Source organism: Triplophysa rosa, linkage group LG10 (genome assembly GCF_024868665.1).
Source record: "Triplophysa rosa linkage group LG10, Trosa_1v2, whole genome shotgun sequence".
In the NCBI taxonomy this organism is placed as follows: Eukaryota; Metazoa; Chordata; class Actinopteri; order Cypriniformes; family Nemacheilidae; genus Triplophysa; species Triplophysa rosa.
Genome location: NC_079899.1, coordinates 21,903,772 through 21,924,780, shown reverse-complemented (window position 1 = coordinate 21,924,780; position 21,009 = coordinate 21,903,772). Strand labels below are relative to the sequence as shown.

The window sequence follows — 21,009 nt, the reverse complement described above, 5'->3', positions numbered from 1 at the left end:
ATTATATGTTTTGTGGGTGATCTTACCTTTTTTAGGTGCCTTTTTCTTAGTAACTTCAGGCTCTATAAAACAGTTTGGTTTCATGTGATAAATACTCAACATATACTGTAGCAGACATCAAGGTTATAATCAAGAGGATTTCATTGACATTTATACCTTTCTTTACAGGAGTCGCTTTAGCTTTTTCCTTGATGAGTTCAGCTTCTAAAATGGCAATGAAGTCAAAATATTTAGAGATTGTGAGAGTTTTTTTTAGCATCATTATCATTTCCTTGGCTAAATGTTAACGTGATCTTTATAACAGGTTGAAAGCACACATGAGGATAAAATAATAAAAACTCAAACCTTTTTTCTCAGGGGCAGGTTTAACTTTTTCCTTGATGACAATTGCCTCTAAAATGAAAATTACGTATATGGTGTTTAGAGACAAGTACAGAAGTATTTCTTTAAAGGAGAAATGAAATGATCAGATCCTTATCTTGGATTTGCATCCATACCTTTTTTTACAGGAGCTGGTTTAACTTTCTCCTTGATGTCTTTAGCCTCTAAAATGACAAAAATGTCAAAAAAATAGAGATTGTACAATATTTTTTGTAGCATCATCTTAGATTTATGTGAATAAAGTCTTCATCTTTCACATAATGCTCAAATAAATGTAACTCAAACCTTTCATCTTAGGGGCTGGTTTGACTTTCTCTTTGATGGCATCAGCTTGAAATGGTGAAAAAAAATATAGCATTAGCATTTTCCCTGCATAAACTTTGGCATTAATAAAATGTACGTACCTTTCTTTGGTGCTGGCTTCGCCTTTTCTTTGGTTATTTCAGGTTCTGAAAAACATAGTTCTTCAACTTTAGAATAGCAGTGAAAATAACATAATTAGATATTTCTGTAATACCACGACTGTTAAAGGAAGGCAGTCAGACACCAGAAATATTTTATACATTTGTGGGAGTATTGATAAATTGGCTACACAAATACATTTACATTTACAAATATCAAGCTACAGGTATTACCTTTCTCTTTAGGCACTAGTTTTGCCTTTTCCTTTGGAGCCTCAACTGAAAGGAGTTACAGGTAATAAGAGTTTATTAGAAATATATAGAAAAAAACATATACTGTAAATATATGTCAGATTCTGTAATTCTGTATTAAAAATGGAAAACATTAAAAGATACAAAGAAAGAAAAATGCCAAACACTTGCATGACTTGAAAGAATCCAGTATTATTGAAACAGAATCCTTTGTCTGGCATTAATATAAAAAATGAAACGCACATAATACTGTACATCAATACCTTTCTTCACAGGTTCTGGTTTGACTGTTTTTTCTTTAGGAACGTCAGCCTCTATAACATTATAAGTTATTATAAGTTGCAATAATCTATATTCATTACACAATCAAGGATCATTTCAACAATATTCATACTGTACCTTGCTTTACAGGAGTTGCTTTAACTTTCTCCTTTATTACTTTAGCCTCTACAATGACAATAAGAAATCTTTACAGAAAGCACATAAACAGCTTGGAGATAATGTGCATTGTTTTGTTAACACTGAAGTGAATCAAACCTTTCTTAGCTTCTGTTTTTTTTTTCTCTTTGGTAACTTCAGGCTCTAAAAAAGAGAAAAATATTTGAGTTGCTATTATACCAAAAATGCAACTTAATACATAAACTCATAACCACCTTAGTTTCTGAAATATTTAGTAGAATTATTTTTGTCATGATTGTGTTTAGTCTGATCAATTTTGGGAAAACTTGCCTCTTTTGGGTTTTGCTTCATGTGCCTTTTTAACAACTCCAGGCTCTATAAAACATTACGATAATTTCTGAATTCATCACATTAAACAACTATGCAACACACTTTAATTTCATTGACATTCATATCTTTCTTTACAGGAGCTGGTTTAACTTTCACCTTGATGAATTCAGCCTCTGAAAAGATATATTTAATATAAGCTTTTATTAGTTTATTAGGTAATATGCCTTCCGGTACAGTAAATGATAATGGTAAATGGTAAAAAATAAAATGATCAGTTGAGCCGCCTAAAATGTTGACCATAAGATTATGTAGCATATAATACAATTATTTTTTAGGAATGGTAAGGATGAATTTGATTAATAACATTGTAAATCAAACCTTTTTTCTTAGGGACTGGTTCAGCTTTCTCTTTGATTGCTTCAGCTGCTAAATGTTATTAAAATATACAGAAAAGGCAGGAGATTAGTAATTGTATTACAACTTGCCAACGTTCTTTTGCCATTGTCATCATTAATAAACGTAAATAATAATTTGTTCTGGTTTGGGCTTTTCTTTGGTTATCTTTGATTCTGCAAAACAGAAAAATACTTCAGAAGAGCAGAAACCGAGGTAACAAATCATTTTTCACAATCCTTTCAGTTACATAACGTACATTTTAAAACATCTGGCAGCATTTAACTTGAATGAATAAACGGCTCACTAAATGTGAGCAACAGGTAGTTAGAATTTAAAGGTTTGTTAAATATGAACCTTTTTCTTCATGGACCGGTTTCACCATTTCTTTAGGAACCTCAACTGAAAAGAAACAGCATGACTTAAGATGTATTTCTGGGAAAAGCTTATAATATGAACTTGTTTTACATGTAATAAATTAAAAATAATCAGTTCTGTATATTCCCACCTTTCTTTACGGGTTCTGGTTTTGATTCAGGTGCTTTTTTAGAAACTTCAGGTTCTATAAAACAGTATGATATCATCTGCTGAGTAAACGTCATCATAAAAAAGAAAACATGATTATTTATGATTATATTGACATTGATACCTTTCTTAACAGGAGCTGGTTTGACTTTCTCCTTGATAATTTCAGCCTCTACATTGAAGAAATAAAAAAAATGTTTATAGAAAGCACATATTTTATTAGAAGTTTAAGATAATCTGACGCACAGCACGGTAAATCATACCTTTCTTCTTAGGCGCTGGCTTTTCTTTCTCTTTGGTAACTGCAGGCTCTATGAAACAAACAGATCTTTCTCAGGTACTCACACATAAACAATGCAGATGCAGTTATGGATTTTATTAAAATGACAGTGTAAATGGGCAGTATATATTAAGGATACCATTATCCATATTAATACCTTTCTTCACAGGAGCTGGTTTATCTTTGGCCTTGATAACTTTAGCTTCTGAAATGACAATAATGGGTAAAGGATAGAAGGAATTAAATAACCCTTAGAGAACAGCCACGTGAATTTCAGATGTGCAAAAAACATGTTCTCATATGTGGGATCCAGTGTTGGGTAAGTTACTCTGAAAAAGTAATTAATTACTAGTTACTAATTACTTTCTATATTCTACATCAACCCTGATTAGTTAAGTGATTGAAGGATAGACATGAAACGGCTCTTTTAATTCAGTCAAATAAATAATATAAAACTTCATAAAGTAGTGTTATTAACTGACCAAAGTATTACAAATGTGAGAATTATACATTAAAGCACGGATTCTAAAGTTGGACTTTGAATTTTTATGTCAATTCCACTATTGCACACACATACAGTATATTACACGCAGTATTTACTTTAATTACTTCAGAAGTAACTGTAATTAAATTACAGAAAAACAAGAGTAATCCCTTAGTTTACTTTTTCAAGGGAAAAGTAATAAAATTACAGTAACTAATAGTTACACCCAACACTGGTGGGATCACATGTGAAACGTGATGATGTGGAAAAAAATTGTTTGCAAGGACAGCCAGAAATTCAAACAAAACAATTGTATAGGATTGAAATCAAATAAATTACCTTTCTCTTTAAGGACTGGTTTAACCTTTTCTTTGGGAACCTCAACTGAAGATACAGGGTAAATAAATATTCAGTTGTGTAAGATTATAAACACTATAAGATTATAATATATTATAAGATATAATATATTATAAGACTGTAAATATTTGAGATTCTCAAATAGCAAAAAATACAACAAAAGAAAAACAATTGTGGTATATTGGTAGCTTGCAAGAAATCCAATATTACTATTATTTATACCTTTCTTTGCAGGTTCTGGTGCTGGTTTCATTGTCTTTTCTTTAGGAACTCCAGGCTCTAAAAATACCATTGTTTCAATGATCAATAATCATCATACAGTGAATATAAAGATCCAGAATGTTTTTTTTATATTTATACCTTTCTTTACAGGAGCTACTTTAACTTTCTCCTTGATGACTTCAGCCTCTGAATGGCAATCATATGGAAATATGTAAATGTATCTTCTCTAAAACAAACAGAAAACAAAACTAAAAACTCACTCAAACCTTTCTTGGCCGCGGCTGGTTTGACTTTCTCTTTGATGATTTCAGCCTCTAAAATCATAATACACAACATTTAGGAAAACCTCTCAAAAATGATAACTTAAAGTGATACTTCACCCAAAAATGAAAATTCTGTCATCATTTACTCACCTTCGAGTTGTTCCAAATCTGATGAACACAGAGAAAGATATTTGGAAGAATGCTTATAACCAGACAGATTTTGCCCCCCATTGACTCCCATAGTAGGAAAAATTACTTTATCATTTTTGTTTGTTCTGTTGAACACAAAAGAAGACATTTTGAAGAATGTAGGACAGCAAACAGTTCTGGGGCACTTTTGACTACCATTGTATTTTTTCCTACTATGGGAGTCAATGGGGGGCAAAATCTGTCTGGTTATAAGCATTCTTCCAAATATCTTTCTCTGTGTTCATCAGATTTGGAACAACTCGAAGGTGAGTAAATGATTTATTTTTGGGTGAAGTATCACTTGAATTCTTTCGCCTGAAAGAATTAAATCAAGTTTACCTTTCTTTACAGGAGCTTCTTTAACTTTCCCCTCAATGACTTTAGCCTCTGAAACAGCAAACAGGAAAGATAAAGATAATTTCTTTAGTTCTACTTTGTGGAAAATGTTCATTTGATTCAGAACAAACCTTTCTTTTCAGGGGCTGGTTTAGCCTTTTCTTTGACTACTTCAGCTTTTAAAAAACAATAAAATAAAGGTTGTGAGTATCCATTCTTATCTTATAAGAATACATTCTTATTTCATTTTTGCTATTAATGTACTGTCTGGATGGTAAAATATTTAAATATACTCAAAGATATGTAGGGAACTCAATGTGTCAAAAAATCTTTATACCTGTAAACATATTTCATTGACATTCATACCTTTCTTCACAGGAGCTGGTTTAACTTTCTCTTTAATGACTTCGGCCTCTGAAACGGCAATGATAAAAATATTTTTCTATTATCAAAGATTTTTTATAATAGATTTGTTTGTAGAAAGTAAAGGTGATTCTTAACACAGTAAATCAAACCTTTCTTCACAGGAGCTGGTTTAACTTTCTCTTTAATGACTTCGGCCTCTGAAACGGCAATGATGTGAAAATATTTAGAAACTGAGAAAGGTTTTCCCTTTGTTACAATGACCTTCACCAGAATTTAAAAGCAAACAAGAAGCTAAAATAATGGCGACATACCTTTCTTCACAGGGGCTGGTTTAGTTTTCTCTTTAACCTCTGAAATCATAATAATGTAAAGATAGTGTTAGCATAACCATAAACAGTGTTGGGAAAAATGATGATTGAATCCTCGATATACAACATTAAATCAAACCTTTCATCTTGGGTGCTGGTTTAGCTCTTTCTTTAATGGATTCAGCTTCTAAATTGATTTAAAATGGACAAAAAGCAAACGATTAGCATTATCTCAAATCAGAGCAGTGGATTATTCTCATGAATATGTAAGTACCTTTCTTTGGTGTTGGTTTGGGTTTTTCTTTGGTTATCAAAGGTTCTGTAAACACAAATTAAGTTTAACTGTAGATCAACAGCACTGATTCAACAATAAAGAACTCTTTAACGGCTTTTTAACAACATGTAAGTATATGTAAGTATAAATAATAGAGTATCTTCTATAAATATCTGTTGTATGTTAATACCTTTCTTTGTTATATGTTCTTTCTATGTAATGTTCTTGAAACAGTTTTGTTTCATGTGAGGAATTATCATGTTACAGTATAAATAAACAGTAAATGCAGTATAATTTCATTGTTTTTAATACCTTTCTTTACAGGAGTTGGTTTGGTTTTCTTCTTGATGACTTCGGCCTCTGAAAAGACAATAACGGTATTGATACAGCTATGGGTAAATGATACTTAACATTGGTTACATAAAATATTGATGAAATACAGAAAGAAGGTACACATGTGTGGAGGACGAAACCTGAAACAACATATATACTGTATATAAATCCGCGAATAAATACATAAATATAAATACACATGTTGCTGTTAAAATACTTAAACAAATAATAACATTTGTGAGAAGCTAAACTCAAAGTGTCTATTTTTCTTAAATCGTTCATTTATTTCTTTAATTTGGTTGCGTATTTATTTTTCCTTAACACGACATGCTAATGAGAGGACATCGATCATGCATCAGTGGGCGGGTCTTGCTTGATCATGCGCCTTAACTTAAGGCTCGATGTTGCACAGAAGCATAGACCCTGCGTTCCATTCCGAAGTGATCATCCCTATGCCCTACTCCCTTCGAAGGGTAAAGCTCTCGATGTGTAAACTCTACAGGGAAAACCTCAGGGTAAACCATCAAACGCGCAAGACCCGCCTACTGATGCATGATCAACATCCTCTTATTAGCCTGGAGCGTTAAGGAAAAATAAATACAGAACTACATTAAAAATAATTGAACGTTTAAGGGAAAATTGTTTTTAAGAGTTTAGCATTTTGTTAAATATTTTTTCATTTCTTCAACCATTTATTTTAAACATTCAGTTATTTGTATATGTATTTTAACAGCAATATGTGTATTTATACACGTACTGTAAATTTGCGCATTTTATTGTTTTTGCAGGTTTCATCCGTACACATGAAATAAATAAAATATAAAAAAATAATATAACGTTAACTCAAACCTTTCTTTTCAGGGACCGGTTTAGCTTTCTCTTTAATAACTTCAGCCTCTGAAAAAATGGTAATGCAAAACATTTACAAGACATATTTGACCTTAATCAAACATTTTATACAGGAAAACGTAAATATAATTCTTCAAAAAGGTTTTACAAAGTAAATCGAACCTTTCTTGGTAGGGGCTGGTTTAGCTTTCTCTTTGATGGCTTTTGGCTCTAAAATGCAAATTAGATATAATTCTTAAAAATAGAAGTTTAAAATATATATATTTTTAAGTTTTAAAGTTTAAAAGAAAGTAAATCAAACCTTTCTTTACAGTGACCCGTTCAGCTTTCTCTTTAATAACTTCAGCCTCTTAAAAAATTATAATGCAAAACATTTACAAGACATATTTGACCTTAATCATACATTTTATATGGGAAAACCTAAATGTAATTCTTAAAAAAAAGTTTAAAAAGTAAATCGCACCTTTCTTGGTAGGGGCTGGTTTAGCTTTCTCTTTGATGGCTTTTGGCTCTAAAATGCAAATTATATAAAAATACAAACATGTTTAAAGAAAGGCGTTCTCTTAAAACTGGTCAGATAAAATACTTTGCTATTCTTCTCTCAAATAAGTTCACACACTTTTCTTTGGCTCTGGCATCTCTTTGGTTATGTCAGGTTCTGCAAGACAGAGGGACCCAACTTTTCAGTAATTCAAGTTTTTGTTGCGATAAACTAACTAAATTGTCTAGTGTCAGCATTTTCATTATAATTTCTCAAATATTAGCAAAAGCAAAAGAAGAGTCATAATTCTTTACACACATTCACACAAAAAATGCAAACTACAGATGCACTGATACATCAGCAATACTGTATCACCAAAAACAGATGAAAGTTGTATTTAATCCAAACTCAATGTACTACAAGTACCTGTTTCTTTGAGGACTTGTTTTGGCTTTTCCTTTGGAACCTCGACTGAAAAGATGTTACAACGATTTTAGACAAATTTGCAACATGAGAATATGAGATTCAGTTGTGCAAATGTGTAATGATAAACAGCATATATTGTTTTTTCTACCTGTTTTAGGAGGCGCTGTTTTTTCTTCCTCTTTGGTAACTTTAGGTTCTAGAAAACACAAAAATTATATTTCCATTTAAATTACTGTGTGTCGAAATCACTACAGCTTAGCTCTCTGATATAGTAATGCTTGCTGTTGTATGATTACATGGACCGGTTATTATCAACATCCTGAGGGGATTGTGGGAAAGCCTCACCTCTTTTGTGTGCTGGTTCAGGTGCCTTTTCTTTAGTAACTTCAGCCTCTGTGAAACAGGAATGTGTCACATGATACATCCTCAGCAAACAGTGGAAAGCAACAGTACATGCAGGAAGATTTCATTCACATTCAAACCTTTCTTAACAGGAGCGGCTTTAGCTTTGTCCTTGATGACTTCAGCCTCTGAAATGACTATGAGGTCAAAATATTTAGAGATTGTGAAATGGTTTCTCAAGCATAATCTTAATTTCTCTGGCTAAATGTTAACTTGATCTTTGAGATGGATTAAAAAAACACTCATGAGGATAAAATAACAAACCTTTCTTCTCGGGGGCATGTTTAGCTTTGTCCTTGATGACTTTTGCTTCTAAAATGATGATAATGTATAAGGTGTTTAGACATGAAGGATTTTTTATTTCATGGAAATGATCCGATTCTTAATTTATATTCATACCTTTCTTTACAGGAGCTGGTTTAACTTTCTCTTTAATGACTTCAGTCTCTGAAAAGGCAATGATAAAAATCTTTTTCTATTATCAAAGATTTTTTTTAATAGATTTGTTTGTAGAAAGTAAAGGTGATTCTTAACACAGTAAATCAAACCTTTCTTCTCAGGGGCTGGTTTAACTTTCGCCTCAATGACTTCAGCCTCTAAAATGACAATGAGAAAATGTATGCTGAAAAATGGTACTATATTTATAAGATTCTTATGAATAATAGCATTGCACTTGTTTGTAGAAAGCGAATCAATGAATCAAACCTTTCTTCTCTGGAACTCTGATCTCTTTGATCACTTCAGCTGCATTGTGATGATGAAAACACATGTAGAGAAAGATTAGCATGGCCTTAAGAGTTTCTGTAATAAGTCTTTACTGTAATACAGAATTATTATGACAAATGAATGCAGGTACCTTTCTTTGGTGGCTTGGGTATTTCTTTAGTTATCTTAGGTTCTGTAAACAAATGATGTATCACGAAAAAGATTTGAATTTAGTCTGTTATTCGATTTACAGCATACTGTATATTATTGCAATACCTTTCTTTGAAGAGGCTTCTTTCTCTTTTGTAACTTCAGGCTCTACAAAACATAGGGACATTTTCGTTTCAATCACGTTAAACCATGCAAGTACTGCAGACACACACGCACAGATGTTTATCGATGCCTCAGGCGGTGAGACTGTGATAAGAAATGCTTTCAAAAATGTCTTTGTGGTTACAGTTTGGCATTTGGACTGGTACATCAAATTTATTGTCAGTTTTCACGTTACCGCAGAATTGAACTAACAGCCTATATATTTTTTCTTTTTATTGTTATTTTTTACACAAATGGCAAAGTTGTAGACAGTTAACCTTTTTTGGAAGGTGCAGGTTTTCTCTTCCCTTTCACAGCTTTAGGTTCTTTGAAGAAATTGAATTCACATTGTAAAATATTTGTTGTAAATTAGTTCTTTCTTTGGAGAAAAAGGTCTTGATTACAACCGGATGTGCTTTTAACTATCACTATCAACCCCAGAAATAGCCATAAACAAAATGCATGAAAAAAAAAATTAATGTAATTTTATACATTAAGTTTGTGACAGGCAAGAAATAAATGACTTGGTATGCTGTAAATACCTTTCTTGACAGCAGCTGGTTTAGGCTTTTTCTGCACAGCTTCTGTGTGTACATGAACACAAACATTAAACATCTTCAAAATGGAATTAAATGAAAAACAATTACAGGTTTCTCCTCTTTGATTGTTTTTGGGCTCTAAAATGGATTTCAAAACTTTTAAGTAAAACAGTTGCTAAAGCACATGCTTAAAAAATGCAAAACATTCCGAAATATGTTCAGTTGTGTCCATGTGTTTGCAGGTTAAAGGAGTAGTTCACCTTCAAAATGAAAATTCTGTCATCATTTACACGCCCTCTTGTCATTTCAAGCTTCTATGACTTTCTTTTTTCTGTAGAACACAAAAGAAGATATTTTGAAAAATGTTGGTAACAGAACAGCACAGCCCCCCATTCACTTCTATTGTAACCAATGCAAGTGAATGGGGGGCTGTTAACAACATTCTTCAAAATATCTTCTTTTGTGTTCTGCGGAAGAAAGAAAGTCATACAGGTTTGAAATGACAAGAGGGTGAGTAAATGATGACAGAATTTTTAATTTGAAGGTGAACTACTCCTTTAACAGTTAGAAAAGCAATGCTTTGAGACAAATGATTATACTACTAACAATTACTAAAGACTGAATAATTGTCCCCTTAAAGCTACTTATTAATGAATATCAATACCTTTCTTTGCAAGAGTAGGTTTTGCCTTCTCTTTAATATCACCAGCCTCTAAACAAAGCAAATTAAGAAGAGGAATTTGTTATGCACAAAATACATAAGGAAACAATGGGCCCATTGTACACCCAGTGCAACGCGGCGCAAGGTGCAGCGCAAGTGTTTTTGCTAGTTTTGCGTCGTTAAATTAGCAAAAGTGGATTCGGACACGTCCTGAGTGCACCTGCGCCGTGCGCTTTAAACCATGCGCTTAGATCGTGAAAATAGGGCCATGTTTCAACTTGATAAAGTGTGGTACCTTTCTTCCCAGGACCTGGTTTGAGAACTTTATCCTCTGAGGAAGATAAGAGGAAGTGTCAAACCTATAGCACTTTGGTATCTTGGTCACATATTTATAGTAAATGCGGTTTTGTACCTTTCTGCAAAAGTGATAGCTTCGCCTTTTCCTTGGAAACTTCAGGCTCTAAATAATTAAAATTCCCATTGAAATAAAAAACAACATTCTTCAAATTAAGTAACATTTTTGTAACACAGGTTTGACAGGCTCCTTGGTCACCTCCTTAATCTCTAAAAGAGTATTAGTCAAGATCAGAAAATGTGCCTGACATTACTTCCAACCTTCTAACTTTAACTTATGAACCTTTCTAAGTTAATAAACATTGAACATAAGTACCTTTTTCAGAAATGCATTTATTTAATATTTGAAAAACGAAATACCTTTTTTCACAGGAGCTGCCTTTGGCTTCAATTCTGAACAAAGCAAACGTAAAAAATATGATATAATATACATTGACATTCTGAGCCAAATTTATGAATAAGACTTATAGATAAACTAATTATCATTATACCTCTTTTGGCTGGTTTTTCTTTCTCCTTAGGAACATCAGGTTCTGAAAATTAATGTCATGCATAAAGAAAATTTTCTACATTTAAACAAAAACCCCTTGGTAAAAATGGTATGAATGCATTAACAGTCAAAATACACAGCTTCTAAAAAGATCCGATAATAAAAATTTCAAGACAATTTCAAAACACACTTCGGTCTAGCCAAACATAAACCTCATATTTAAATAATTCTGTATATATAAATAAATAATACCTTTCTTTGAAGGTTCTGGTTTGGACTTCTTTTTGGAGACAACAGGCTCTTTAATGAATTAAATGGATATGGATTTCATACAATGCAAAAAACACAATACTGTACTCTTAAATGAAATACATTATTTCAATAATGTCAATAAGTGATACCTTTCTCCACACGGGCTGGCTTAGCTTTCTTTTTAGGGGCTTCCTCCTCTGAAATGAAAACATGACATTCCTATGATATTAAAATAATTCGTTAACAGCTGACAGTTAATTTTTTTGTCGAACGCCAGATTTCACCTTTCTTTGAGGGTGTTGGTTTGGTCTTCTCTTTGGAAACCTCAGGCTCTGTAATTCAATATCAGCAGTTTTTAGGACAAGACATTGGCTTTTAAAACTTCCCTTTATTTCGGGAAATTCATACCTTTCTTTTTGGGTGCTGCTTTGACTTTCTTCTCTGCAACTTCATCTTCTAAAAGTAAATATAAATAAACATAACTCTAGATATAAATAAACATATAGTACAGAAAGCAGAAAAGCCATTAAAAGCACATTTAAACAAATATATATGTTTACAGAAGAGGTACTGTCAGGTTCTGTAAATCATTTGATAAGTTCTTGGCAATCTTCTAAGAACGAAAACCATAACAGCATATAAATCCAGAAAAAAACATACCTTTCTTCACAACTGGCTCAGCCTTTTCCTTCACTGCCTTTGTAACTAAATAGACACTCAGATTAAACAAATCTTTAAGAACATACTTTACGGTATATAGCTAATACTTGCAAACTGCAAATATAACTGGACACAAATACCTTTTTCTTTTGGAGCTGGTTTTGCCGCTTTCTTAATATCTCTAGATTCTGAAAAAAAGGTTATTTTATTAATGAACATCTGATCAGTTAGTCTGTAGATCATATCATAACAGTTTATTCTATAATGATGGGAATACTCCAGGCAGGTACAGACCTTTTTTTGCAGGATGTTCCTCCTTGACAGCTTCAGCTTCTGCGAAAATGACAAGACAAATTAATAAGGTTTATGGCAATATGCTGCTAATGTGGAATTGTGTGAATATACCTTTTTTTGAACGAGCTGGTTTGGCCTTTCCTTTGGTAACTCCAGGCTCTGAAAATGGTTGGAAAACAATTAATGTAATTGAACGTAATCTACAGTAAATAAATATGGACATTCTGACAGGAATATGATTCAGAATCAACAAACAGTAACAATGTAATGTAGATTAAATATTATTTCAAATAGCCTTTTTTCTTAAAGGGGTTATATGGCGCGAATACGTGTTTTTCTGTGTGTTTGATGCGTTATAAGTTGCCCGTGCATGTATCAGACACGTAAAATTGCGTGTCGGAACACAAGATGCATTCTATCTAAAAGCGAATGCTCACCCAGACCTGCCTGGAACGCCTCGTGTAACCACACCCCCACAAATCTACGTCAGTTCGTGGTATGATTTGACTAAGACCGCCCAAATGTATACGCAAGTAAGGTGGGCGTACCTGTCAGTTCAATTGCTTTGGAACCTGATGTTCCAAATATGGTAAGAGGCGTTACATTTCCGTCACACGCTTGCAGTATTCGACCAATCACTACGCACTTGTTAACTGGCCAATCATAGCACACCTCGCTTTTCAGAGTGATGAGCTTTGTAAAACATCTGCTCGTTTCAGAGAGGCGGGGCAAAGGAGATACAAACATGCACAGTATGTGGAAAATACAGCGTTTTTTAACCTAAATCGTGTATACACATTGCATTACATGTAAAACAAACGATAATATTCATTTTAGCCGTGTCATATGACCCCTTAAAAAGAATAATTTGTTATTAAACATATTAGCAATAGAGCACTGCTTATTTCAATAAATTGTGTATTTTCTGTTATAGTAAGCAATATAAATGCAAAACAACCCAAACCCTTTTTACATTGGGCTGATTTGGGCTCTCCACAACAGCTTTGTGAATAAGAATATTTTTTACCCTTTTATTTTACAACTGACCAAAAAAGGGACCCTGGAAGTTACATACCTTTCTTAACAGGGGCTGGTTTGGTTTTCTCTTTCTTAACACCTATGATATAACAAAGTATAAATTAGATTATGAGTAACTGGTTCATAAAATAAATCAGATCTGATATGATGCGTTACACAATTGACAGTTTAGGTCACCACTCAGTTATGGACAGTTAGTTGCACGTACAGAAAATACAGTATGTAACTGTATGTTTTTTATCTTTAAATGTTTTTACCTTTGGTTTTGGCCACTTTTTTACGAACATCATCTGAAAGACAAAGACTGATTTAGTGACAAAAATATCAGATTGTATTGATCTACTTCCTTTGTGTGTAATAGCTGTAATCATCAGACAGGAAATTATTTTAGCATTTAGGAACACCACACAAATGTTTACAATTACAAACTGGTTTTCCAAAGACAAGAAAAGTACTAACTAAATTGCATTTGGAATGTGAAAACTGATATATTTTTCTATGCGTTACCTTTTGGGATGTCCGCACACTGTAAAAAATGTCTGTAGATTTTACGGTGAAAAACTGCTAAACCATGACAGTAAAAGACCGTAAAACGATAAATGGTTTAATTCAGTTTTAGTAACAATGAAACACCGTAAATGTATATATCAGCCAAAGCAGTATTTTTTACAGTTTTTTGGGGGGAAAAATACATTACTCCACTGTAAAATTCACTGGCACCGTGTTTGTAACAAAAATATACCGTAATATATATACAAGCCATCATTGTGATTTTTGCATTTATTTTTTGTAAAAAATACATTTCCCCACTGTTAAATGTATTAAACACCGTATCTCTAACAAAATATACCGTAATATATATACAAGCCAACACTGTAATTTTTACATTTATTTTTTGTACAAAATACTTTTTCTCACAGTTAAATGTACTAAACAACGTATCTCTAACAAAATATACCGTAATATACATATAAGAGCCATCACTGTAATTCTTGCATTTAATTTTTGTAAAAAATACTTTTTCTCACTGTTAAACGTATTAATCACTATATATCTAACAAAAATATACCGTAGGTTTCACTTTTTCTTTTTTAGGTTTGGCTTCTGTGATAACACAATTCGTTTTTTTACATTATAGGCACGACCTACTCAACAAGCTAAGTATTTTTATTACGTGGTATCCGTTTTTTTAAGGAAAATAAAGAATGTGGACGACAGCCTCTATGTGATTATATATATAATACAGCAAAGCCTCTCATGCCTTTTTGTTTAATATCATTGAGACAAAATCTTACCATAAATTCACACATTGAAAGGCTTTTCCCATCTTTTCTTACCTTTCTTGGCTGGTTTAATCTTTTTCTCAGCTTCTGTAGAGGAAAAAATGCACACATCAGACATGAATTATTAACACTCATTATAAATTCAATGTTGGATTCATATATATGTAGATTTTCTCCTTGTTCCGTTTCAATGCTGACAAATTGATATGAATTTCCAGTGTGTATTGTAATTTCTGCTAGTATTTCGTATTAAGGTGTATGTCATTCAATGACGAACTGTCTCTACAAACCTGCTCTCTCATCATCCTGGGGTTTCTTTTCTGAAAGAGTTTTTTCATGTTCTTTTGTTTCACTTCTTTTAGGCTTTGATGACGTTTCTTCTGAAAAAGACAAAAAAATTATTACTATAACATAAAAACACATTCTTGCCATTGACTTGCCAACCTTCAAAGGCTGGGGTTTCACATCTACAAAAGCTTGTGGATAAAAGCCACTGTCACAACACTAAGCAAAGCTCAAGGACAGATCTATGCAGTTAGTGAACAGTCTACAGCAATGAATTACATAAAAATAGTCAACTTTAGCTATACTTGCTGTGAACCTGTTTTAACTTTAAGCATCTATTTCTACCTGAGAAAGCTCAAAAAACACAATAACGTTTACTGTCACGAATTAACTGCCACATTACATTAAAGTTTAGTCAATTCTTCTCGAAAAGAAGGAAGTGCTTTTAGGCATTAGTAAGTCACATAAATGTACCCGATTTCAGTTTCTTCTGTTTCAGAATGGACTTTTCATCAGTCACCTTGCCCTTTTTAAGAGGTCTTTTCCTTTCTAGAACACATTTATACATAGTACAAACACATTATCTCTGGATACAGAGTAGAAGTGTACTGATTTGACAGGGTACAGCGATTTTAATTGAAGTAGGTCTTGACACGTTCCACATCCCCCATGAGGAACAAAGCAGAATCTAGATCTGATGCAGAATCTAGAAGTGGAGGTTGAATTTTTCACACGCGCACGCACGCATAAACAAAGAGAAATTATATGTGGTTTACCTGTTGGTTTATGACTCTTGTCTTTTGTAAGTTTCTTGTCCTCCTTGGACTTTTGAACTTTTTCACTGACTTTCTTGTCGGGTTTAACTTCTTTCTTCTTTTCTTTTTCTACAGTTATGTTTATTTGTTGCATTATTTCATCCTCTTCAGCTTCGGCCTTCTTACCTCTCATGTCTGAAAGAACAAACCAGAACATGTGACTCAGTTCTATTGTTCTGCTCGTGTTTTTATTCTATTCCAGGTTTTCATTCTGCACAAGCACTATAATCTACTGTGCAAGCACTGAAGAAAACATCAAACCATTCACCTTGAATGATTTTGTATATCTCCTCTCTAGCCTTTTTTTCTTTGGCCTCTTTCACGTGTTCAAGAACTGAAATTCATGAGTCAATGGTAAACGAAAGTTACATGTTTTATGACCATGATTGATGAATCAGAATTAGTGCATGAATCAGTGCACTTATAAGCGGGTTAATTTAACATGAATTTTATTTGTAATAAGCAAAAAGCTATTTGGTCACCAGCCATTGATTAGAATGTAAAGCAAATTTAGTTAAGCCACAGAAATGGTTATGCAGTGAATACAGCTTTTTTAATTGCCATTATCTAAAAGTACAAATGACTACATACACACTGAAGTTCATAACATTTTGTATGTTTTTCCATTCTTCCTAAAGTAAAAAGTCCAGAAAAAAGTAAAACCATAGCATATAACAGTCATATTTATCAGTAAATGTATGATGAACAACCAACATGTAAATTAAAAGACAAAATACATTGGTCCATGTAAATAAAAAAGAGCATTTGTTTAGCCTACAAAAGACAACAGCGGACAATAGAGGCTTTTGTTGGTTTTAAGTGTATTTTTCATAAATACCAGGCCAGGGCAAGAATATTCCATTTCATATTTTTATAATTTATTGGTCAATAACTGAAATATCTACTATGTGTTTTTGTAGTCAGGTATGTACCCTTGTACTACGCGAAGAAATAAATTACATTATTGAGATTTCAACTTACCCCGAGTAACGTTAATATCATTCACTGGGGCTACAGGAGTGACAACTAGCCCCGGTGCTCTCTACGGCAGCAGCGCTAACAGCACGCTAATTTCAATATAAATTCAATATTTTCCTGCTCTTTGACGCCTTTTCCCAAAAAGCAGTGGCTTGATAACAGTGAGTGACCATCAATTTTATCTTTATCCATCAAAATGTTCTTCCCCCTCCAGTTCGTCAGGGAAGCGCACGTGCTCACGCTTCATTCTTTAAATTTGACAACGTGATACAAAAGCAGCATTGTTGTTGTTGACATATTGCATTACGACAGCTATTGTGCTCGTGTAATTTTGTTTTGCACAACAATTTCATCGTTAAACAACTTAATATCGCGTTAACGTTTCAGACACCTGCGTTGCTTTGCTCGGCCAAAGAAAATAGTGCCGGGTAAGAACAAACAAGCGGAGGGTTACAGTGTATAGAGGGTATGCATTGACGTCACTTTCCCACGTGAACACGCCGGGACACGCTCCCCTGAGTGGTAAAACTAAGGCAAAATGGCTGCATTCAATAGGAGGAACAAAAATCGGGACTAAAACACGCAATTATTTGCTGAAACTACAAGCAGCTGGACTCGACGGTGATCCTTACGACTACCTTATGACTTACAAAGGAATCAGGTGTTTTTAGACACTCAAATGTTGCGCGGAATTGCGTTTCCCGATATTGTAACTATTCATTTTGCCCAGTGTTTTCCCACTCAAGCAGGCGCGTTCCGGCGTGTTCACGTGGGACAGTGACGACACGTGCATACCCTCTATTTGCTACTTTTCCGTTCTCGGTAGGTAGGCTATTTTTATTTAATTGTCATATATTTTAAGTAACTGTTAATTAAAATACATATGTTATGAGGGTTATTTGATAGATTAAACTACTACAGGAATTACAACTATTTGTTTAGAATATCATTAATTATTAGTGGAAATTATTTAAGATGTTAGATGTTTTAACCTTGCAAATTTGTAACTTCTACTTATTTTCCATTAATAAATATTGTGTTTAGTTTTTTAAATGAAAACACAAATGATAATCAATGTGTAATTTAACTACTAGCCTTTGGTCTCTGTCTAAAATTATACAAAATATTTGTATACCTTTATCATATTTGTCCTTGTGTGCATCTTGGTCTTCTGTGTGAATGGAATGCATCTCTTTTTCATCATCCTCGGCCAATGTTTTTCTGCTTTTCCTTGTGGCAACTCTCTTCCAGTCATTGTTATTGTTATTTTCATCGTCTTCACCCGGGATGTCAGTTCTGACAGTTAGCAGGACAAGTTCCTCTTTATTTATTTTTTCTTCTTCATCATGTTCATTCACATCATCAGGAGCAGCAGTGGCCTTTAAGACAGAATGATCTGACTCATCAATGTCTTCCTTTACAACATTTTCCTCATCATCCTCTACCTCATCCTCTGTATCTTTTGTGCCCTTTTCAGAATCATCACTTATTGCCATATCTTCTTCCTCTTTCTTTTCCACCATTTTTAAATCATCCTTGCCCTTGATTTTGTCTTGATCATCAAGTGCCATTGCTTCAGTTGTTTCTTTAACATCAGTGGCATCTTGTGTTTTCGGTTCTTCATTATCATCAATGTTAGCAGAGGTATAGATTACTGTTTTAGGTTCTTCCTCCTCTGAAACACCAGAAATGTTCTTTTCATCTGTATCATCTGGGATCATTTGAGATATTTCCTCTTCTGTTTCTAATGATGCTGCTTCATCTGTGACATCTGTTGCTGTAGTTTCTTCCTGCTTTTTTACATCCGCGATTGCTTCATCTGAGGTATCTTCATCTATTTGAATAATTTCTTCATGCTCTCTAACATCAGAGATATCGTCATCTGATTCAGTAGATTCAACCACCTCTTTAACATCCAAGACATCTCCTTCATCTTTAACATCAGAAATATCTTCATCTGAGGTATCTTCATCTGTTTCAGTAGATTCTACCTCATCTTTAACATCAGAAATATCTTCATCTGAGGTATCTTCATCTGTTTCAGTAGATTCTACCTCATCTTTAACATCAGAAATATCTTCATCTGAGGTATCTTCATCTGTTTCAGTAGATTCTACCTCATCTTTAACATCAGAAATATCTTCATCTGAGGTATCTTCATCTGTTTCAGTAGATTCTACCTCATCTTTAACATCAGAAATATCTTCATCTGAGGTATCTTCATCTGTTTCAGTAGATTCTACCTCATCTTTAACATCAGAAATATCTTCATCTGAGGTATCTTCATCTGTTTCAGTAGATTCTACCTCATCTTTAACATCAGAAATATCTTCATCTGAGGTATCTTCATCTGTTTCAGTAGATTCTACCTCATCTTTAACATCAGAAATATCTTCATCTGAGGTATCTTCATCTGTTTCAGTAGATTCTACCTCATCTTTAACATCAGAAATATCTTCATCTGAGGTATCTTCATCTGTCAGCGTCATCATACTTCATCGTATTCAGTAGATTCTACCTCATCTTTACACAGAATATCTCATTGAGTATCTTCACTGTTCAGTAGATTCTACCTCATCTTAACATTCAGAAATATCTCATACTGATGTATCTCATCTGTGTCAGTAGATTCAACCTCATCTTTAACATCAGAAATATCTTCATCTGAGGTATCTTCCTCTGTTTCAGTAGATTCTCCATCCTCTTTAACAGCAGACATATCTTCATCCGAGGTATCTTCATCTGTGTCAGTAGATTCTACCTCATCTTTAACATCAGAAATATCTTCATCTGAGGTATCTTCCTCTGTTTCAGTAGATTCTCCATCCTCTTTAACAGCAGACATATCTTCATCCGAGGTATCTTCCTCTGTTTCAGTAGATTCTCCATCCTCTTTAACATCAGAGATCTCTTCATCTGAGGTATCTTCATCTGTTTCAGTAGATTCTACCTCATCTTTACCATCAGAAATATCTTCATCTGAGGTATCTTCATCTGTTTCAGTAGATTCTCCATCCTCTTTAACAGCAGACATATCTTCATCTGAGGTATCATCATCTGTAATAGTTTCTCCCTCCTCTGTGACATCCGAGGTATCTTCAGCATCTTTAATAGTGACATCAGTGCTATCCTCAGCACTTTCAACTCCTTCTTCCTCCTTAACATCCAAGATATCCTCAACTATTTCAGTTGTATCTGTATTTAACTCAGTCGTATCCTCGACTATGCTCTCAGTGTTCTTGATTTGAGGTGTAGAGCTGTCTGTCCTCTTCACTGTTGATCTCACAGTGATGTACGGAGCGTGTTTTGTGCCCATTATTTCTGCAACTGTTTTGTGAATCCATTTAGCTGGTTACTGACTTTTATTTATTCAGGTTGATGCCCACAACAAATGTCATTTTGCAGATCCAAACACATTTACGTGCAAGACATTACAGATATTCAGGTGACCAAAACACAGTCATTACATCACATGGATGAGCTCAGGTGCATGCACATGTTGCAACCCTGGAAAAGATGGAGCTAAACCATTTTTACAGTAGCTATCCCTTTAAATCGTAATGTTTTCTTTTTGTGGCGTTCTTGGTTTTGAATTTTTCTGCTGCTGATAAACATTCATGTAAAGTTTCACAACCTCATCTTAAAATCGCAGGGCATTAATATTGTTTGTCACAATATTCTTGCAACATGTGTCACACGTTTGGTAAGACCTCCTACATGCTGTGTGTTTGTGATGTTTATATTGATAAATTTATCACGTTAGATTCTTCACTACACTGCAAAGAAGAGAAAAGAAATCAAACAGTCCCAGAAATGCAATAGACATAAGGCATCTTTTTATTTTTGTATGTAAATATGTCGTGCATTTTTAACAGTCTATATAAATTAAAAACACAAGCACAAATAAATCATATTTTTCTCATGTAAAGAAACATAAGTAATCATGAATATGGGTTGACGTGTCAATAAAGGATCTTGCATGTTATGTAGACAAACACTTTCACATGCTGTCATTCCTTTGCAAGTGCAAACAAGAAATAATAACATATAAATAATCATGTTTCTTGATGCTTTGTCAGCAGTCATAACATT

General features: G+C 33.5%; 1 protein-coding gene across 20 annotated transcripts in view; it reads right to left on the bottom strand.

The window, feature by feature from the left end:
- Window positions 1-21,009, bottom strand: part of si:ch211-266g18.10 (axoneme-associated protein mst101(2)) — a 32,035-nt gene that overhangs the window by 7,769 nt on the left and 3,257 nt on the right. For 3 of the 20 annotated variants that reach the window (XM_057344347.1, XM_057344368.1, XM_057344353.1), the window contains exons 11-76: window positions 16,208-16,273; window positions 15,901-16,074; window positions 15,599-15,673; window positions 15,130-15,219; window positions 14,894-14,926; window positions 14,630-14,660; window positions 14,064-14,080; window positions 13,594-13,635; window positions 12,630-12,677; window positions 12,519-12,557; window positions 12,365-12,412; window positions 12,225-12,269; window positions 11,973-12,020; window positions 11,849-11,896; window positions 11,714-11,761; window positions 11,565-11,612; window positions 11,314-11,355; window positions 11,183-11,215; window positions 10,881-10,928; window positions 10,764-10,799; window positions 10,472-10,519; window positions 9,811-9,852; window positions 9,233-9,274; window positions 9,108-9,149; window positions 8,957-8,995; window positions 8,800-8,847; window positions 8,651-8,698; window positions 8,516-8,563; window positions 8,332-8,388; window positions 8,195-8,242; window positions 7,998-8,045; window positions 7,850-7,894; window positions 7,562-7,600; window positions 7,406-7,453; window positions 7,244-7,291; window positions 7,105-7,152; window positions 6,943-6,990; window positions 6,073-6,120; window positions 5,761-5,805; window positions 5,626-5,673; window positions 5,490-5,528; window positions 5,328-5,375; window positions 5,179-5,226; window positions 4,944-4,988; window positions 4,816-4,863; window positions 4,291-4,338; window positions 4,163-4,210; window positions 4,025-4,081; window positions 3,785-3,829; window positions 3,119-3,166; window positions 2,945-2,992; window positions 2,806-2,853; window positions 2,665-2,718; window positions 2,514-2,558; window positions 2,142-2,189; window positions 1,764-1,808; window positions 1,572-1,616; window positions 1,434-1,481; window positions 1,298-1,348; window positions 1,017-1,061; window positions 786-830; window positions 667-711; window positions 498-545; window positions 346-393; window positions 157-204; window positions 27-62 (exon numbers count right to left, since the gene is read on the bottom strand). In XM_057344347.1, the coding sequence (XP_057200330.1) occupies window positions 27-62; window positions 157-204; window positions 346-393; window positions 498-545; window positions 667-711; window positions 786-830; window positions 1,017-1,061; window positions 1,298-1,348; window positions 1,434-1,481; window positions 1,572-1,616; window positions 1,764-1,808; window positions 2,142-2,189; window positions 2,514-2,558; window positions 2,665-2,718; window positions 2,806-2,853; window positions 2,945-2,992; window positions 3,119-3,166; window positions 3,785-3,829; window positions 4,025-4,081; window positions 4,163-4,210; window positions 4,291-4,338; window positions 4,816-4,863; window positions 4,944-4,988; window positions 5,179-5,226; window positions 5,328-5,375; window positions 5,490-5,528; window positions 5,626-5,673; window positions 5,761-5,805; window positions 6,073-6,120; window positions 6,943-6,990; window positions 7,105-7,152; window positions 7,244-7,291; window positions 7,406-7,453; window positions 7,562-7,600; window positions 7,850-7,894; window positions 7,998-8,045; window positions 8,195-8,242; window positions 8,332-8,388; window positions 8,516-8,563; window positions 8,651-8,698; window positions 8,800-8,847; window positions 8,957-8,995; window positions 9,108-9,149; window positions 9,233-9,274; window positions 9,811-9,852; window positions 10,472-10,519; window positions 10,764-10,799; window positions 10,881-10,928; window positions 11,183-11,215; window positions 11,314-11,355; window positions 11,565-11,612; window positions 11,714-11,761; window positions 11,849-11,896; window positions 11,973-12,020; window positions 12,225-12,269; window positions 12,365-12,412; window positions 12,519-12,557; window positions 12,630-12,677; window positions 13,594-13,635; window positions 14,064-14,080; window positions 14,630-14,660; window positions 14,894-14,926; window positions 15,130-15,219; window positions 15,599-15,673; window positions 15,901-16,074; window positions 16,208-16,273 (3,207 nt within the window). Of the gene's footprint in view, window positions 1-26; window positions 63-156; window positions 205-345; window positions 394-497; window positions 546-666; window positions 712-785; window positions 831-1,016; window positions 1,062-1,297; window positions 1,349-1,433; window positions 1,482-1,571; window positions 1,617-1,763; window positions 1,809-2,141; window positions 2,190-2,513; window positions 2,559-2,664; window positions 2,719-2,805; window positions 2,854-2,944; window positions 2,993-3,118; window positions 3,167-3,784; window positions 3,830-4,024; window positions 4,082-4,162; window positions 4,211-4,284; window positions 4,339-4,815; window positions 4,864-4,943; window positions 4,989-5,178; window positions 5,227-5,327; window positions 5,376-5,489; window positions 5,529-5,625; window positions 5,674-5,760; window positions 5,806-6,072; window positions 6,121-6,942; window positions 6,991-7,104; window positions 7,153-7,243; window positions 7,292-7,405; window positions 7,454-7,561; window positions 7,601-7,849; window positions 7,895-7,997; window positions 8,046-8,194; window positions 8,243-8,331; window positions 8,389-8,515; window positions 8,564-8,650; window positions 8,699-8,799; window positions 8,848-8,956; window positions 8,996-9,107; window positions 9,150-9,232; window positions 9,275-9,810; window positions 9,853-10,471; window positions 10,520-10,763; window positions 10,800-10,880; window positions 10,929-11,182; window positions 11,216-11,313; window positions 11,356-11,564; window positions 11,613-11,713; window positions 11,762-11,848; window positions 11,897-11,972; window positions 12,021-12,224; window positions 12,270-12,364; window positions 12,413-12,518; window positions 12,558-12,629; window positions 12,678-13,593; window positions 13,636-13,813; window positions 13,847-14,063; window positions 14,081-14,629; window positions 14,661-14,893; window positions 14,927-15,129; window positions 15,220-15,598; window positions 15,674-15,900; window positions 16,075-16,207; window positions 16,274-21,009 lie in introns of all 20 variants that reach the window. The other 17 variants (XM_057344349.1, XM_057344351.1, XM_057344348.1 and 14 more) reach the window with 17 other exon arrangements.